The 13,833-nt window shown below is 66.6% G+C and overlaps 1 protein-coding gene across 1 annotated transcript in view; it reads left to right on the forward strand.

Annotated features, from left to right (window-relative positions):
* The window catches only part of BAHCC1 (BAH domain and coiled-coil containing 1), a 76,555-nt gene that overhangs the window by 29,540 nt on the left and 33,182 nt on the right, over positions 1 to 13,833 (forward strand). Inside the window, exon 3 of the mRNA XM_077833773.1 lies at positions 7,641 to 7,820. Within this exon, the coding sequence (XP_077689899.1) occupies positions 7,641 to 7,820 (180 nt within the window). The remainder of the gene's footprint in view (positions 1 to 7,640; positions 7,821 to 13,833) is intronic.

Genomic DNA, 13,833 nt, shown 5'->3' on the forward strand with positions numbered 1-13,833 from the left:
TTGAGGGGCTCCAGCAGAGCTGGAGTTGGGGGGAGCCCAGGGCTGGGCTAGCAGGGGGCTGCAGGTCAGGATTGAGGGGCTCCAGCAGAGCTGGAGTGGGGGGGGGGAGCCCAGGGCTGGGCTAGCAGGGGGCTGCGGGTCGGGATTGAGGGGCACCAGCAGAGCTGGGGAGGTAGCAGGGAAGATGCTTTGGCTCTGGTGAGTGCTGTTTCCATGAGCACATGGGTCCCCCAGCCTGTCAGCCCTCCGTTCCCCCCGGAGCAGGCCCAGTACTTGCCCAGCGGCCCCCGGACATGCTGGTGGTGGGAGGACTCCCTGGCCAGCCCTGTGCAGTCAGTAGCCATGCGGGGGTGTGGCCCTCCCCCTGCTCCAGGCTGCAGGTGCCCCCGCCTGTCCCTGCCCCTGCCCTGCAGAAGCCCCCAAGGGCCAGCGTAGCTGTGGTGTGGATCCAGCAGCCAGTGAGAACCGGCTGCAGGCTGGGTGGGAGAGCTGGAGCCAGGCCCCGGCCGTGGGAAGGACACATCCTCCCCGCTGTTCTGGGGCTTTCCCCTAAGGATCCAGGAGTCCTGGAGAGGATACCCCGGCCAGCTGCAATCCGGTGCTGGGATGGGAACTCATCAGCCAGCAGTGTGAAGGGGTAGGGGGCTGTGACAGCCTCGCCCCCTGCCCGGCTGCTGCCCTGTGCCCCGCTGGCCTGGCGAGATGGGAGCAGCACGGCCCCCCGCTCCCCCCCTCTCGGTTCTCCTGGGGCTCTGAGTGTGGACAGGAGATTTAAGGTGGATTTTTTTTTTACCATCACCTTTGAGCTGGGGAAAGGGGAAAGTATTTAAGGTGGAAATGTTTGTTTCCTGCTGCTCTGTGGGGTTTGACCTTCCCAGGATTTGGTTGTACATTGAGGTCGGTCCGTCCATTCCCACGCTCTCTGTCTGTCTGTCCTGTGCTCTGCCCACTCCTGCAGCTGGCCTGGCCCATCTGTAAGCACGCAGCACGCCCCGAATACAGCAGGCACCAGCAAAGCACCGTTTTGGCAGCTCAGCAGAACTCGTCTCTCTGGACCGCGCCGGGGGCTCCCTCTCCCCGCCCGGGGCCGCGCCGGGGGCTCCCTCTCACCTGGGGCTCTCTCCCTGCCAGGAGCTCCCTCTCCATGCCCGGGGCTCCCTCTCCCCGCCAGGGGCTCCCTCTCCTGGCCCGGGGCCGCGCCGGGGGCTCCCTCTCCTGGCCCGGGGCTGTGCCTGGGGTTCCCTCTCCTGGCCCGGGGTTCCCTCTCCTGGCCCGGGGCTGCACTGGGGGCTCCGTCTCCTGGCCCGGGGCTGCGCCGGGGGCTCCGTCTCCTGGCCCGGGGCTGCGCCGGGGGCTCCCTCTCCTGGCCCGGGGCTGCGCCGGGGGCTCCCTCTCCTGGCCCGGGGCCCCTTCTCCCCGCCCGGGGCCGTGCCTGGGGCTCTCTCCAGCCTGGGGCTCCCTCTCCCTGCCCGGGGCTGCACCGGGGGCTCCCTCTCCTCGCCTGGGGCCACGCCGGGGGCTCCCTCTCCTGGCCCAGGGCTGCGCCAAGGGCTCCCTCTCCCCGCCCGGGGCTCCCTCTCTCGCCTGGGGCCGTGCCTGGAGCTCCCTCTCCCCTCCCGGGGCCATGCCTGGGGCTCTCTCTGGCCTGGGGCTCCCTCTCCCCGCCCGGGGCTCCCTCTCCTCGCCCGGGGCCGCACTGGGGGCTCCCTCTCCTCGCCCGGGGCTGTGCCGGGGGCTCCTTCTCCTGGCCCGGGCCACACCTGGGGCCGCGCCTGGGGCACCCTCTCCTCGCCCGGGGCTCCCTCTCCCCGCCTGGGGCTCCCTCTCCCCGCCTGGGGCCGTGCCTGGGGCTCTCTCTCCCCTCCCGGGGCCATGCCTGGGGCTCTCTCTGGCCTGGGGCTCCCTCTCCCCGCCCGGGGCTCCCTCTCCTCGCCCGGGGCCGCACTGGGGGCTCCCTCTCCTCGCCCGGGGCTGTGCCGGGGGCTCCTTCTCCTGGCCCGGGCCACACCCGGGGCCGCGCCTGGGGCACCCTCTCCTCGCCCGGGGCTCCCTCTCCTTGCCCGGGGCCGCACCGGGGGCTCCCTCTCCCCGCCTGGGGCTCCCTCTCCCCGCCTGGGGCCGTGCCTGGGGCTCTCTCTGGCCTGGGGCTCCCTCTCCCCGCCTGGGGCTCCCTCTCCCTGCCTGGGGCCGTGCCTGGGGCTCTCTCTGGCCTGGGGCTCCCTCTCCCCGCCCGGGCCTCCCTCTCCTCGCCCGGGGCCGCACTGGGGGCTCCCTCTCCTCGCCCGGGGCTGTGCCGGGGGCTCCTTCTCCTGGCCCGGGCCACACCTGGGGCCGCGCCTGGGGCACCCTCTCCCCGCCGGGGGCTCCCTCTCCTGGCCCGGGGCCGCGCCGGGGGCTCCCTCTTCTGGCCCGAGGCCGCGCCGGGGGCTCCCTCTCCCCGCCCGGGGCCGTGCCTGGGGCTCTCTCTGGCCTGGGGCTCCCTCTCCCTGCCCGGGGCTCCCTCTCCCCGCCCGGGGCCGTGCCTGGGGCTCTCTCCAGCCTGGGGCTCCCTCTCCCCGCCCGGGGCCGTGCCTGGGGCTCTCTCCAGCCTGGGGCTCCCTCTCCCCGCCCGGGGCCGTGCCTGGGGCTCTCTCCGGCCTGGGCCTCCCTCTCCCCGCCCGGGGGCTCTCTCTGACGGTTCTGGTTTCTTTGATGGGTTGATAGTGTTGCTCTGCAGAGCGGGGCCCGGGGCTGGGAATGAGGGAAAGGTGGGTGCGTCTCCTCAGCCCTTGGCAGGGCTGTGGGAGCAGAGCTCTGGCGGGGCGGGCGGGAGCGGGGGGTTGCTCGGGAGTGTGTGAAAGGAGGGGGGTGGGAACCTGGCGCAGGCCTGGCCGCGCGGCTCGGCAGCCAGACCCGGAGCCTGGGGAGCAGAGCCGGTGCCAGCGGCCTGTGAGTCAGCTGGTCGGAAATGTGGGGGGGAGTGTGAGAGCCGCCGGGGGGGCCCTGTTCTCAGGGAGCCCCGAGCCAGCCAGCGCAGAGCCTGGGTCGCTTTGCCGCCGGCTTCCCAGCTTCCAGAGCAAGCTGGGCCTGGAACCTCGGCCGGCCCTGCCCAGCACATGGCAGCTCTGGCCCCCTGCCCAGCTCCTCCCGCTGCCTGGCCCCGATGCTCCCTGGGGGGAGCCGGGGTAAATCCCCCCCCCACACACTGAGGAGCTAGACTGGGGGGAAAGTTAGACTCTGAACCCTTGTTCGCCCCGGGCTGCGGCTCAGGGCATCAGCTTGATGCGTCGGCCCCTCTCTGCTCCTGCCCTGGGACGCCACAGCCCCCTCTCCCCCACCCCGGGATGCCACTTCCCCTCACTCCACCCCGGGAGGCCGTGCCCCCCCTCACACCCCCAGGATGCCACGCACCCCTCTCATCCCCACCACGGGATGCCGCGCCCCCCTCTCACCCTGCCCCCCAGGATGCTGCGCCCTTCTCTCATCCCCCCAGGACGTCATGACCCCCTCTCCTCTCACCCCCCTCTGCTCCCACCCCAGGACACCATGCCCCTCCTCTCCTCCTGCCTGGGATATCATGCCCCCCTTCATCCCCCAATCTAGGACACTGCACCCCCACTTCACCCACCCCAGGATGCTGCACCCCTCTCTCATCCCCCCCCCCCAGGACCCTGCTCCCCCCTCTGCTCCCACCCTGGGATGCTGCACCCCCCTCTCCTATCACCCCAGGTCATGGTGCCCCTCCCCCCTCCAGTGTGAGCTCCATGAGGCAGGGCACCCCAGGCTGAAGTGGTACACGACAGGGTGGGGGTGGCCCTGCCTGCCTGGCACCTGCTCTAGAGAGGGGGCACATCCGGTTCTGGGGGGCCAGGCTGGCACCTCTACCCCGAGCGCAGAGCACTCCCCCTCCCCTCTCGGTGACTCAGTGATTCCTGGGTTTGGAATCCAGCCCCTTGCTGCTTCTCCTGAGCTGTCTGCTTGCCCGGGCCCTATAATGCGGCCTGGCTCCTGGCTGGAGCCACGGATGCATGGAAACACTTTGCCTCATCGCATCTGATTTAAATCAAGTTCAGAGTGCTTCTAACCAGGCTGGGCTTGCCAGGGTATGGTGGGCTCATGGGGGCTTGCCTAGCACTCGGGCGGGGGAGGGCGGGGAGCGCCTGCAGGCAGCGTGTGTTCGGGGGCGGTTTGCCAGGGCTCAATGAGTGCTGGGGGTGCAGCTGTTTGCGGGGAGAGCTGGGGGGCCGAGGATGGGAGAGACTGACCCCACGTTCTGCCAGTGTGGCCATTAGAACTGTCCTCTGTCTTGAGCCATGAAGAGCCGTGGTGGGGCTTTGCTGGGGATAGGCCGAGGGGCAGATGGGGTGACATGGGAAGATGTTTGCAGAACAAGAGCATGTTGGAGCTGGGAAGGTTTGGGGAGTGAAACGGAGGGTGAGGCAGAGACCCAGGGCTGGGAGCATCAGCCGAGCTCCATCTTTTATTAGCTGAGATCTCCTCTCCCATGGTCTGTCTCCTGCACTTCCACTTCTTGGCTTCCAGCCCACCCATCCTAGCCCCTTGGCCTCCCCCTCCCACGGTGAGCTGGCATGGGGTGCTCTTGGCCCGCAATGCTTCTCTTCCTTTGCTGGCACAGAGCGTGGGGCTGGGAAGGGGGAGCGAACGCCAGAATCTCCGACCCCAAATGGAGCAGGGAAAGTCATTGTCTGGCTCTGTGATGGCAGGAGACTAGGAAATGGTTTGGCGGGCGTGGCGGGGTCCCAGCCAGAGCCAGGGGGCCGCCAGCAACTCCGGGACGGTTCGGGTGAAAATCAGGAGCCAGTGACATTTAATTGTAAAAGGCTGGGAGTCTGGAAACACCCCACCCCTGCTGGCTGCTTCCCCGGCCCAGCCAACCCCTGTGTGAAGCCACGGCCTACGGGCCGGAGCCCTGGCTAACAGAGAAGTGAGCAGGCCCAGCACTGGGGGCTGCAGGTCGGGTCTGAGGGCTATAGGCCTAGCTGGGGGGGCCTGGATGTGGGGGGCAGGGGAGGAGGGAGATTCCCGGGAGGGGGGAAATCCTGAGGGGGTGCCCAAATGCTCCAAGCTGGCACCGTGGGCTGTGGGGGGCTGGAGAACTGGGAGCTGAGCCGGGCCCTGCCAGCTGGGGACAGAGGGCTGAGCTGGGAGCGGCCGTGCTGTTGAGCCATAGGGGGCAGCTGCCTGGTGAGGTCGCTGGGGCTGGTGAGTGCCGAGGACTCGGCAGCGCCAGCCCCTTCTGCGCCCACATATATGGCCCCTGCCAGGCTGGGGGGTGGCTTCCAGGGTTCGCGGCAGGTTTGGCCCCCGCCCTGGGGGGCTGGGACAGAGCTGGGCTGGCTGTAGGCGCAGGGGAGCCTGTCTTTGCCATTCCATCCCTGCCTCATTGCAGCTGTGGGTGGGCGCTCCTTGGCAAAGCGGGTCGAGCCCCCCATCGCCTGTGGGGGCTGAATGCTGTTCTGGGGAGCAGGTGGGGGCGTGGGTCCTGCCTTGAGGCCATCACCTGCCCCATGGTTGCCAGTGCAGGCTCTGGGGTCCTGGGCTCCCAGCTCCCTCGCTTGGGGTCTGGCCTCCACTTGTTCCCAGGCCCCCCTGCTCCTCTGGGAATCCCCCATCGCTGCCTGTGGGAGGGCCAAGGCTCCCTGTTCTCAGAGCCGCAGCCTGGAAAATCCTTCTCCTCCTTGGATCTGGGCCCTGGCATCCCGGCCCCGCTGGCTGCTCGGCTGCCCCGGAGACGCGCACTGAGCAGTGGCCCGGGCGCCCGCCCCCAGCACAGCTGCTGGGCGCGGCCTCGCCCCGCCTGCTCTGCGGTGCCCAGCCCCAGCCCCTGGCTCTGCGAGCGGGAAGGCTGGGGCGAGCGTAACCACATCCCGACACTCATCCCCGAGGCATCCTGGGGATTAGCTCCGGAGCGTGGGCTGGCTTAGAGAGCAGAGCTCACTTCCTCCCCGTGTGGGCGTCTGGCCAGGCCCCGCCGGGCTTCCCATCAGGGAATGACCCGCTCCTCAGCCGCACCCCCGGCTGCAAACACATGTGCTGGGGCGGGGAGAGGACCGGGGCCAGCCTGCCCGGCCCTTGGTTACCGGCTGTGATGTTTCCAACATGATCTCACAGGCCGGTCTTCCACGCTCGCCTCCTCCTCCAGCCCGCACCTCCCCAGCCCCAGCCGCTCCCCAGCACCGCTGCTCTCCCGCCCATCCGGGGGCCTGCAGGCTGGGGAGTGTTGGACCTAGCCCCCTGCCCCCATTGCTGGTCCGGGTGAGCACCTGGCATGGGGTGTGTTGTCCCTGCTGGGGGGTTGGGGCTGCCAGCCCCGGGCCAGGCCCTGAGGTGTGGGGGCTGTGTGTGGTACAGAAGACAACTGCCTGCTGCCGGGTGGGTGTGGCAGGGCTTGGAGGGGCGCTGAGCCTGCTCCCTGCCCCACCCCAACCATACCTGGTGTCTCACAGGCTGGGGGCCAGTGGGGCTGGACGCCTGCTCTGCCCTGGGGTGCTGCCAGCTCCTAATCCAGAGCCGGACGCAGAAGGGCCTGGATGGGGCTGCACTCCTGTGCACACAGGCTGCCCCGCGGCCCACGCACGCTCGCGCCCCGGCTGACGCCCGCCTACGCAGCCTCTCCACCTTCGGTGCTGGGCCCAGCCCCTGGAAGCGCCGGCGTTGGGCTGCTCCTCGAGGCCACTGACTGCAGCACCTGTTGCCCGACATGTGCAGGCATGAAGGGGGTGCCGAGCTGTCCTGCTGCCCCAGTGGCACCTGCCCTGCGGAGCCCTTGGCAGCGTGAGCAGGGCCCGGAGCTGGGAGCCTCAGGGACGTTCCCTGTGCGTGGCCAGGCGGCTGGGCCCCCACACCCTTTGGCAGCTGCCTGGGGAGCGAGGTGGGGGGGTTGTACTGAGTGAAGGGCGCATCGCTCCCTGGACAGCCCTGCCGGCCTCCGTGACGACACGCGTGTGTGGCTCCTGGGCTGGGGGAGGGGAGCTGGGCTGGGCGGGGCACCGTGGAGGGAGTCCCGTTGGGGTTGCCTGGGGGAGACGGGTGGAGACCAGCAGGGGCTCCCTGTCCAACAGCTCCGTGGTCCTGCTGAGGGGAGACCGAGCTGCCTGCTCCCCCCCGATCAGCATGAGCAGCGGGGTGCCCCCTGCCACGGGCGGGCACGCAGAGAGGCACTGTCGGCTCCTTAGAACCACCGAGATGGACAGCCCTAGCCATGTGCCCGTGCCAGAACAGGCAGGTGAATGCAGCCCCACAAATGCCCGCAGACACGTACGTGGAAACGCTCCTGCGCCCTGCACGCCTCTGCCAGCTGGTGCACACACCCAAACGCCTCCGCGTGAGAGATGAGCCCTCGCCCCGGGCTCAGAGTGCGAATCGGAAGGGGCAGATTTCCCTGCGTTTCCCCGATGGCCCTGCGGCTCCCCATGGCCTCCTTGGTGGGGGTGGCCCTCAGGGACTTCATGGAGCCGAGGGTGAACCTCCCAACAGGCGTGGGTGTGAGTGGGTGTGTGCATGCCCGGGCATGTGGGCACTCATTTCCTGGGGGAGCGTGAATGGGTCAGAGCATGTGGGTGCCCGGGTGCTGCTGTGTGGGTGCCCACGCAGAAGACCCTGGCCCCGGCGGAGCTGATGGTCCTTTGTTGTGTTTACAGCAGGGAGTGGATTGATGGGGAACACGCCCGCCTCGTCCTTCATGGGCAGCTTCCTCACCAGCAGCCTGGGCTCGGCCGCCCCCACGCATCCCACGGGCCCCGCCTCGTCCCCCTCGGAGCCGGCCTACCGGGGCCCACACTCTGGCACCTCCCAGATCTGGTTCTCACACTCCCACGAAGGTAAGGGCTCGGCGGCCCAGAGCGCCACGGGTGAACTGGGGAGGGAGCAGGGCACGGGAGACAGTGGGGACATAGGGAGCAGCAGCAGCCATCCAGCCTCGACTGGCATACCACAGGGATTTGGCCAGTGAACCAATGGCAGCGAGGTGCCTGCCCGCCCTCGGGCCACGTGTGCCAGATGTGCCGGGTGCATCCTGCTTCCCAGGGCCACGTGTGCCAGATGTGCCGGGTGCATCCTGCTGCCCAGGGCCCACGTGTCCCCAGATGTGCCAGGTGCGTCCTGCTGCCTAGGGCCACGTGTCCCCAGATGTGTCAGGCGCATCCTGCTGCCCAGGGCCACGTGTCCCCAGATGTGTCAGGCGCATCCTGCTGCCCAGGGCCACGTGTCCCCAGATGTGTCAGGCGCATCCTGCTGCCCAGGGCCACGTGTCCCCACATGTACACACTCAGACGTCTCTAAGACCTTTGACTTGGTACCACACAACATTTTGATTAAAACACTAGAATGAGATAAAAATTACCCTGGCACACATGAAATGGACTAAAAACTGGCTAACTGGTAGATCTCAAAATGTACCTGCAAGTGGGGAATCACCACTGAGCGGGTGTGTTACAGTGGGTCCCGCAGGGATCAGTTCTTAGCTCTACACTAGTTAACATCTTTATCAATGACCTGGAAGAAAACATAAAATCATCCGTGATGAATTTACCGGTGACAGAAACATGGGGAAGTGGGAAATAATGCAGAGGCCAGGTTACTGGTACAGAGCGATCAGCATCACCTGGTAACCTAGGCGCAAGCAAACAGTGGGTATTTTAATACAGCTACATGTAACTACACATCTGGGAGCAGAACGCTGGCCATGCTACCAGGCTGGGGGGCTCTGACCTGGGGAGCAGCAACTCTGTAGAAGATTTGGGTGGGGTGGGGAGGTGGAATTCAGCTGAACGTGAGCTCCCGGTGCAACACTGGCCAAAAGCGCCGATGGGATCGTGGGATGCACAACGGGAATCTGGAGGAGGAGCAGAGAGGTTATGTCACTGCTGTTCCGGGCCATGGTCTGACCGCTGCTGGGATCCTGTGTCCAGTTCTGGTGCCACAATTCAGGAGGGATGTGGATAAATCGGAGATGGGTCAGAGAAGAGCCACGAGAATGATCAAAGGGTTAGAAAAGCTGCCTTGTCGTGACAGACCCAAGGAGATCAGTCTATTTAGCTTAACAATGGGACGTCCAGGGGGGACTGAATCCCAGTCTGGAAGTACCGACCTGGGGAACTTTGATAATTGGCTCTTCAGTCTAGCAGAGGAAGGTCTCACCCCATCCAGTGGCTGGACGCTGAAGCTAGACACAGTCAGCCTGGGAATAAGGCAGACATTTTTAATGATGAGAATAACTAACTACTGGAGTAATTTCCCCAAGGGGGCCTGGTAGATTCACCATCACGGGCAATTTTGCAATGAAGGCTGGATGTTTGCTAAAAGCTCTGCCCTAGGGATTGTTGTGGGGCAGGTCTCTGAGTCTGGCCTGCGTTATCCAGGAAGTCAGACGAGGTGATTGCAACGGTCCCGTCTGGCCTTGGAATCTATAAATCTGTGTCCTGGTGGCCCCCCTGGCTGTGCATCCCCAAAAGTGCCAGCCACCCACATGGCTCCGCGTCCCCAGATGTGCCGGATGCCCCCAGGGTCATGTGTCCCCAGATGTGCCAGGTATGTCTTTCTGCCCGGCTGGCTGTGTGGCCCTGCCCCTCGGTTGGGTTAGCTGTGCCTTAGGAGAAGGGCGAGGGTGACTTTACTGGCCCCAGCCAGGTGCTTTTGGTAACCCCATCTCTGGTTACCATCCCAGGGGATGAGCACGTCCGGCGGGGCAGGGTGGCACCGAAGGGGTTAAAGCTTTGGAGGCGCTGGCTCTCGGCACGGTTGGCATGCAGAGAGGTCATTGCAGTTGGCAGCGTGAGTGAGCGGTGGGCTCTGTGCTGCTGGCACCTGACTGCACTGTAACGCGACGGTTCCTGCAAATCGAGTGTTTAGAGAGGCGATGAGGTGTGTGTGTGGGAGGGCGGGGCTCTCTGCAGCCCTCTCGCCCTCCTGGGGCCTGTGTGTCTCTGCCTGGGGGCTTGGCGTGACGGGGCTTGGAGGGGCATGATGCTCAGGGACCTGACTGCTCAGGACTGAAAAGTGTTAGAGAGAACTGAGGGGGGGTGGGCAGGGGAGCCCAGTACAGCTGTGCCATGCCACGCCTTGCGCGCCTTCCCCAGCTTCCCCTGCCCCAGACAGTGCCTGACACTGCCAGCTCCCACCATGGCTTGTGTGATGTGCACAAACAGGGACTGGGCTGAGGCCAGTCTGACTCATGCCACTTGTGACCATTGGGATGTGGAATCTGCTTTGCCAGCTCGCTGTGCCGGGCACCCTCCTGGCAGCACCCCGGGGGCCGTCCCTGTCAGTGCAGTGCACATAGCCTGCCGCTTCCCAGGCAGGAGTCCAGCATGGAGGCCGCGCTGCAGTGTGAGCTGGGCCTGGGCAAACCGGCCCCTTGGCCAGCAGCTCAGGGGGTGGGTCTGTAGCAGGCTGTGGGGAGCGGGGCAGGTGCCAGGAAACAGCGCAGGGAGCAGCCGGCATAACCGACACCAGGCCCTGAGCTGCAGCTGCCTGCCGCACTGGCTGCCCACGGGGCCCGATCTCCGCGATAAGCAGCAGGGGCTCCAGGGGAAGGGAGAGGGGCCGTGGGTAGGCGGAGGACTGAAGGGCCCCTCCCCCTTTCCAGAAGCAGCCCGGGATGCAGGGGTGACCACGGCCTTTCACCCCACACCCAGCCCAGCCGGAGTCACTATCCCAGGCTCCCGGAGCTGGGCTGGGGTGCTATCGCCCACTCGGGGGCTGGCGCCTGTCCCTGCCCCCCACCGCCTGCTCATCAGCACAGAGCCTCTGTGGTTAAACCGGCGACACCCCGGCTTCCTGTGCCACTAACGGCCGGGGGGAGGGGGATCCTGCTGCCGCAGACTGGGGGGGGGGGGAAGGGGGCTCCTGGCTCAGCCCCCCAGCCACGCTGCTCTGCATCATGGGGGTTGTGCTGGGGAGATGCAGCCTGCCTGCCCCCCACACTGGCCCCAGGGAACTGGTTCACTCACTGGCGGGGAGCAGCACCCCCAGTGCCCACTCTGGGCTGGGCAAACCCCCAGAATTCACGGAACTGACTGTACGTCCGATCCCAGCTCACTCCCTAACCCCAGCCTGCTACCCGCTCCCCCAAAGGAGAACTACTGGTACCCCACTGGACAGCTGGCTCCATTCTCCAGCCCCTCCCCATGCCCCGCCAGCTCTGCTGGTGCCCCCAACTCCCAACCCGCAGCCCCCTGCTATCCCAGCCCTGCCCTCTAAACTCTGCTGGTGCCTCTCAATCCTGGCCCGCAGCCCCCTGCTATCTCAGCGTTGCCCCACCCCAGCACTGACGGTGCCTCTCACTCCCAACCCGCAGCCCGTTGCTGCCCTTCCCCCCGGCCTGGGTTTGGTGCTGAGTCTGCAGTGTCCCCACCTGATCCCTGTCCAGTGAGCTGGGTCAGCGCCGGGAAGTGAGGGAGATGCAGAGTTAAGGAGCGAGGAGCAAGGTGGTATTGGCAGGATGCCCTGGCACCGAGCCCGGCTGCTAGTTTGAACTGGTGCCAGCTGGCTTCCGGCATGCCGGGGCTTGCTCAGCACGTCGGCCGGGGGCGGGGGGGCGCAGCGCACGGCTGCATGAGCAAGATCACGAGAGGCCTTATTGACGGGCAGCCTGGCTGAGCACCGGCAGCTAATGAAGCTGAAAGGGGCCGGTGCACGGCATGGGGCTCATAACTCAGCCTTCCAGGAGGGCACTTGCGCCAGGCTCGCTGTTGCGCTAGAGGGAAGCAGAGAGGGGGCCTCACAGAGCCCCGGGGGCTGGGTGGGAAGGGGGCAGCAGCGTGGGAAGGGGCATGGGTCTGCGTGAAGGGGGGCGGGAGAAGATGGGGCTGCAGGCACCTGGAATAAAGCCCTGGCATCTCACTGCAGGGCCTGTGAGCTGTCATCTCAGCTCTTTTCACCAGTGACACAAGTCTGGAGGGTCTCAGCATGGGGCCCGTTGGGGTGGGGCGGGGTGGAGGTGTGCGATGGGGCTGGCGCATCCCTGGCCCAGATGCTTGGTTGGTCTCTCTCTGCAGCCCCAGGTTTGACTTCGCTGCGCAGAGGGGCAGGATGGGGCCTCTGGATCTCGGCAGAGCGCTGCATCCCAGCCCCAGCTAGTGGGAATTTCCTGCTCCACACAGACCTGCTGGGTCCTGGGCCCAGACCCCACTGCTGGGCCCCACTGCGCTGGCTTCCCTGGGAGGCCCTGAGCCCTGGGCCAGAGGGGTGGGGTGTGGCTGTGTCCCATGGCTGGGAGCAGGGGAGCCACCAGAAGCAGTAATGGGGAGAGGATGGGCTGGCCGGGGGCGGGGCCATGGGGCTGGCCGGGGTGTGTGCCGGAAGCCTGCCCCTGGTGGAGGCAGGTGGGACTGGTGACCCCAAGACTAAGAGTGAGTCTACAGGACGCCCCATAGGAAGCATCTAAAAATGTGGGGGGAGGGGTCCAGGCCAGGGCTGGACAAACACAGGTGGGGTCCAGGCTTGGAAGAGGGTCAGAGTCTGGGGTGAAGCTGCCCCAGGAGGGAGTGCAGCAAATTCACTGGGCCCAGCCCCATCAGCAGCTCCTGGTCCCATCCCACCAGAGGAAGGGGAATCACTCGGGGCCCTACTGCCACTGTCGGACATTTGTGACTGTACAGGGAAATTGCCTCACCCACCACTGAAATGCAGCCACCTCTGGGCTGCCACGCAGCAGCTGTTTAATCGCTCCCAGCAACGCAGCCAGGACAAGGAGTGAGGGAGCCAACATGCCCCGCTGAAGCTGCACGTGAGCTTGGAGCAGCAGAACGGAATTGCCCCTTTGGGATCTGGCCAGGATGTGGACGCTGACGCCGGTGGAGGTTGAATGACCGCAGGCTTCCTGGGTTTGCTGCCCCTGGGAGGGACGACCCTGCCCAGCTCAGCGTCCCCGTCGAGGGCTTGGGGCCGGTGTGCATTGTGCCTCCCAGTCCCCATCTGTGCCCAGGGCTTGCGTCTATGTCTCTGTGCCCTTTGCCAGGCACTGGCTCATCTCAGCCCCGCTCACCTGGCAGCCTGTGACCAAAGCACCCAGCAGGGACAGGTTGGGCCCCTCCAGGCCTGCTGCAGCATATCTCACCAGCAGCCTGGCGTGCTCAGCTCCTGGGCAAGGCAAGCAGGAGCGGGTGTGTTCCTGTGCCGAGGCTGCTGGGCCGTGCGAGGCTGATGTGTGTGGATTCTGGCTGTGCTCACATCACTGCGTATCTGTACACGTGTCTCCGTGTGTGTCTGTGTCCCTCCCCGTGTGCACGGCCATGGTTGGGTGTGGGTGGCAGGCCGTGCACACGGGGAGGGACACAGACACACACGGAGAGAGGCCGTGCGTATGCCTATGTGCTCACGCATGTATGTATCTGTGCGTGGGGGGGGTATATGCTTGCTGCGCGCTCCCCTGTTCTCCCCCCCGGTCCCATGTGTCTGCTGTGCGCATCCAGCTCTGGGTGAGCTCCCTGGCAGGGCTGGGTGCGCTCAGCTTTCGGTGAGGTCGGGAGGTCTGAGCCGCAGGGAAACCCCTTCCCGCCCCCGCGGTTACATGAGTGCCCCCCCCCAGACTGAGCCAAGACCCCTGAGGCTGGGCAGGTGCCACTCGCAACCACAGCCCCTCTCAGAGCCACAGCCCAGCCTGGGGGGCTGCCCTGGGCCACTCGCTGGGGCTGGGGGCTGGACGGTGTGACTGGGGGGGCCCTGCCGTGGGGGAGGGCTGGATTTGACCCCTCAGTGTCCAGTGCAGGAGTCAGCCGGTTGAGGGTGGGCTGGGCCCGGCGGGCAGAAGCTCTGGATCTCCTGGTTCCTCGCCTGCTCCTGTGCCCCCTTCCCCTCCGGGCAGAGATGGGTGCTCAGGTGTCCCGAGACAGG

The sequence above is a fragment of the Eretmochelys imbricata genome, chromosome 14, assembly GCF_965152235.1.
Source record: "Eretmochelys imbricata isolate rEreImb1 chromosome 14, rEreImb1.hap1, whole genome shotgun sequence".
Lineage (NCBI taxonomy): Eukaryota > Metazoa > Chordata > Testudines > Cheloniidae > Eretmochelys > Eretmochelys imbricata.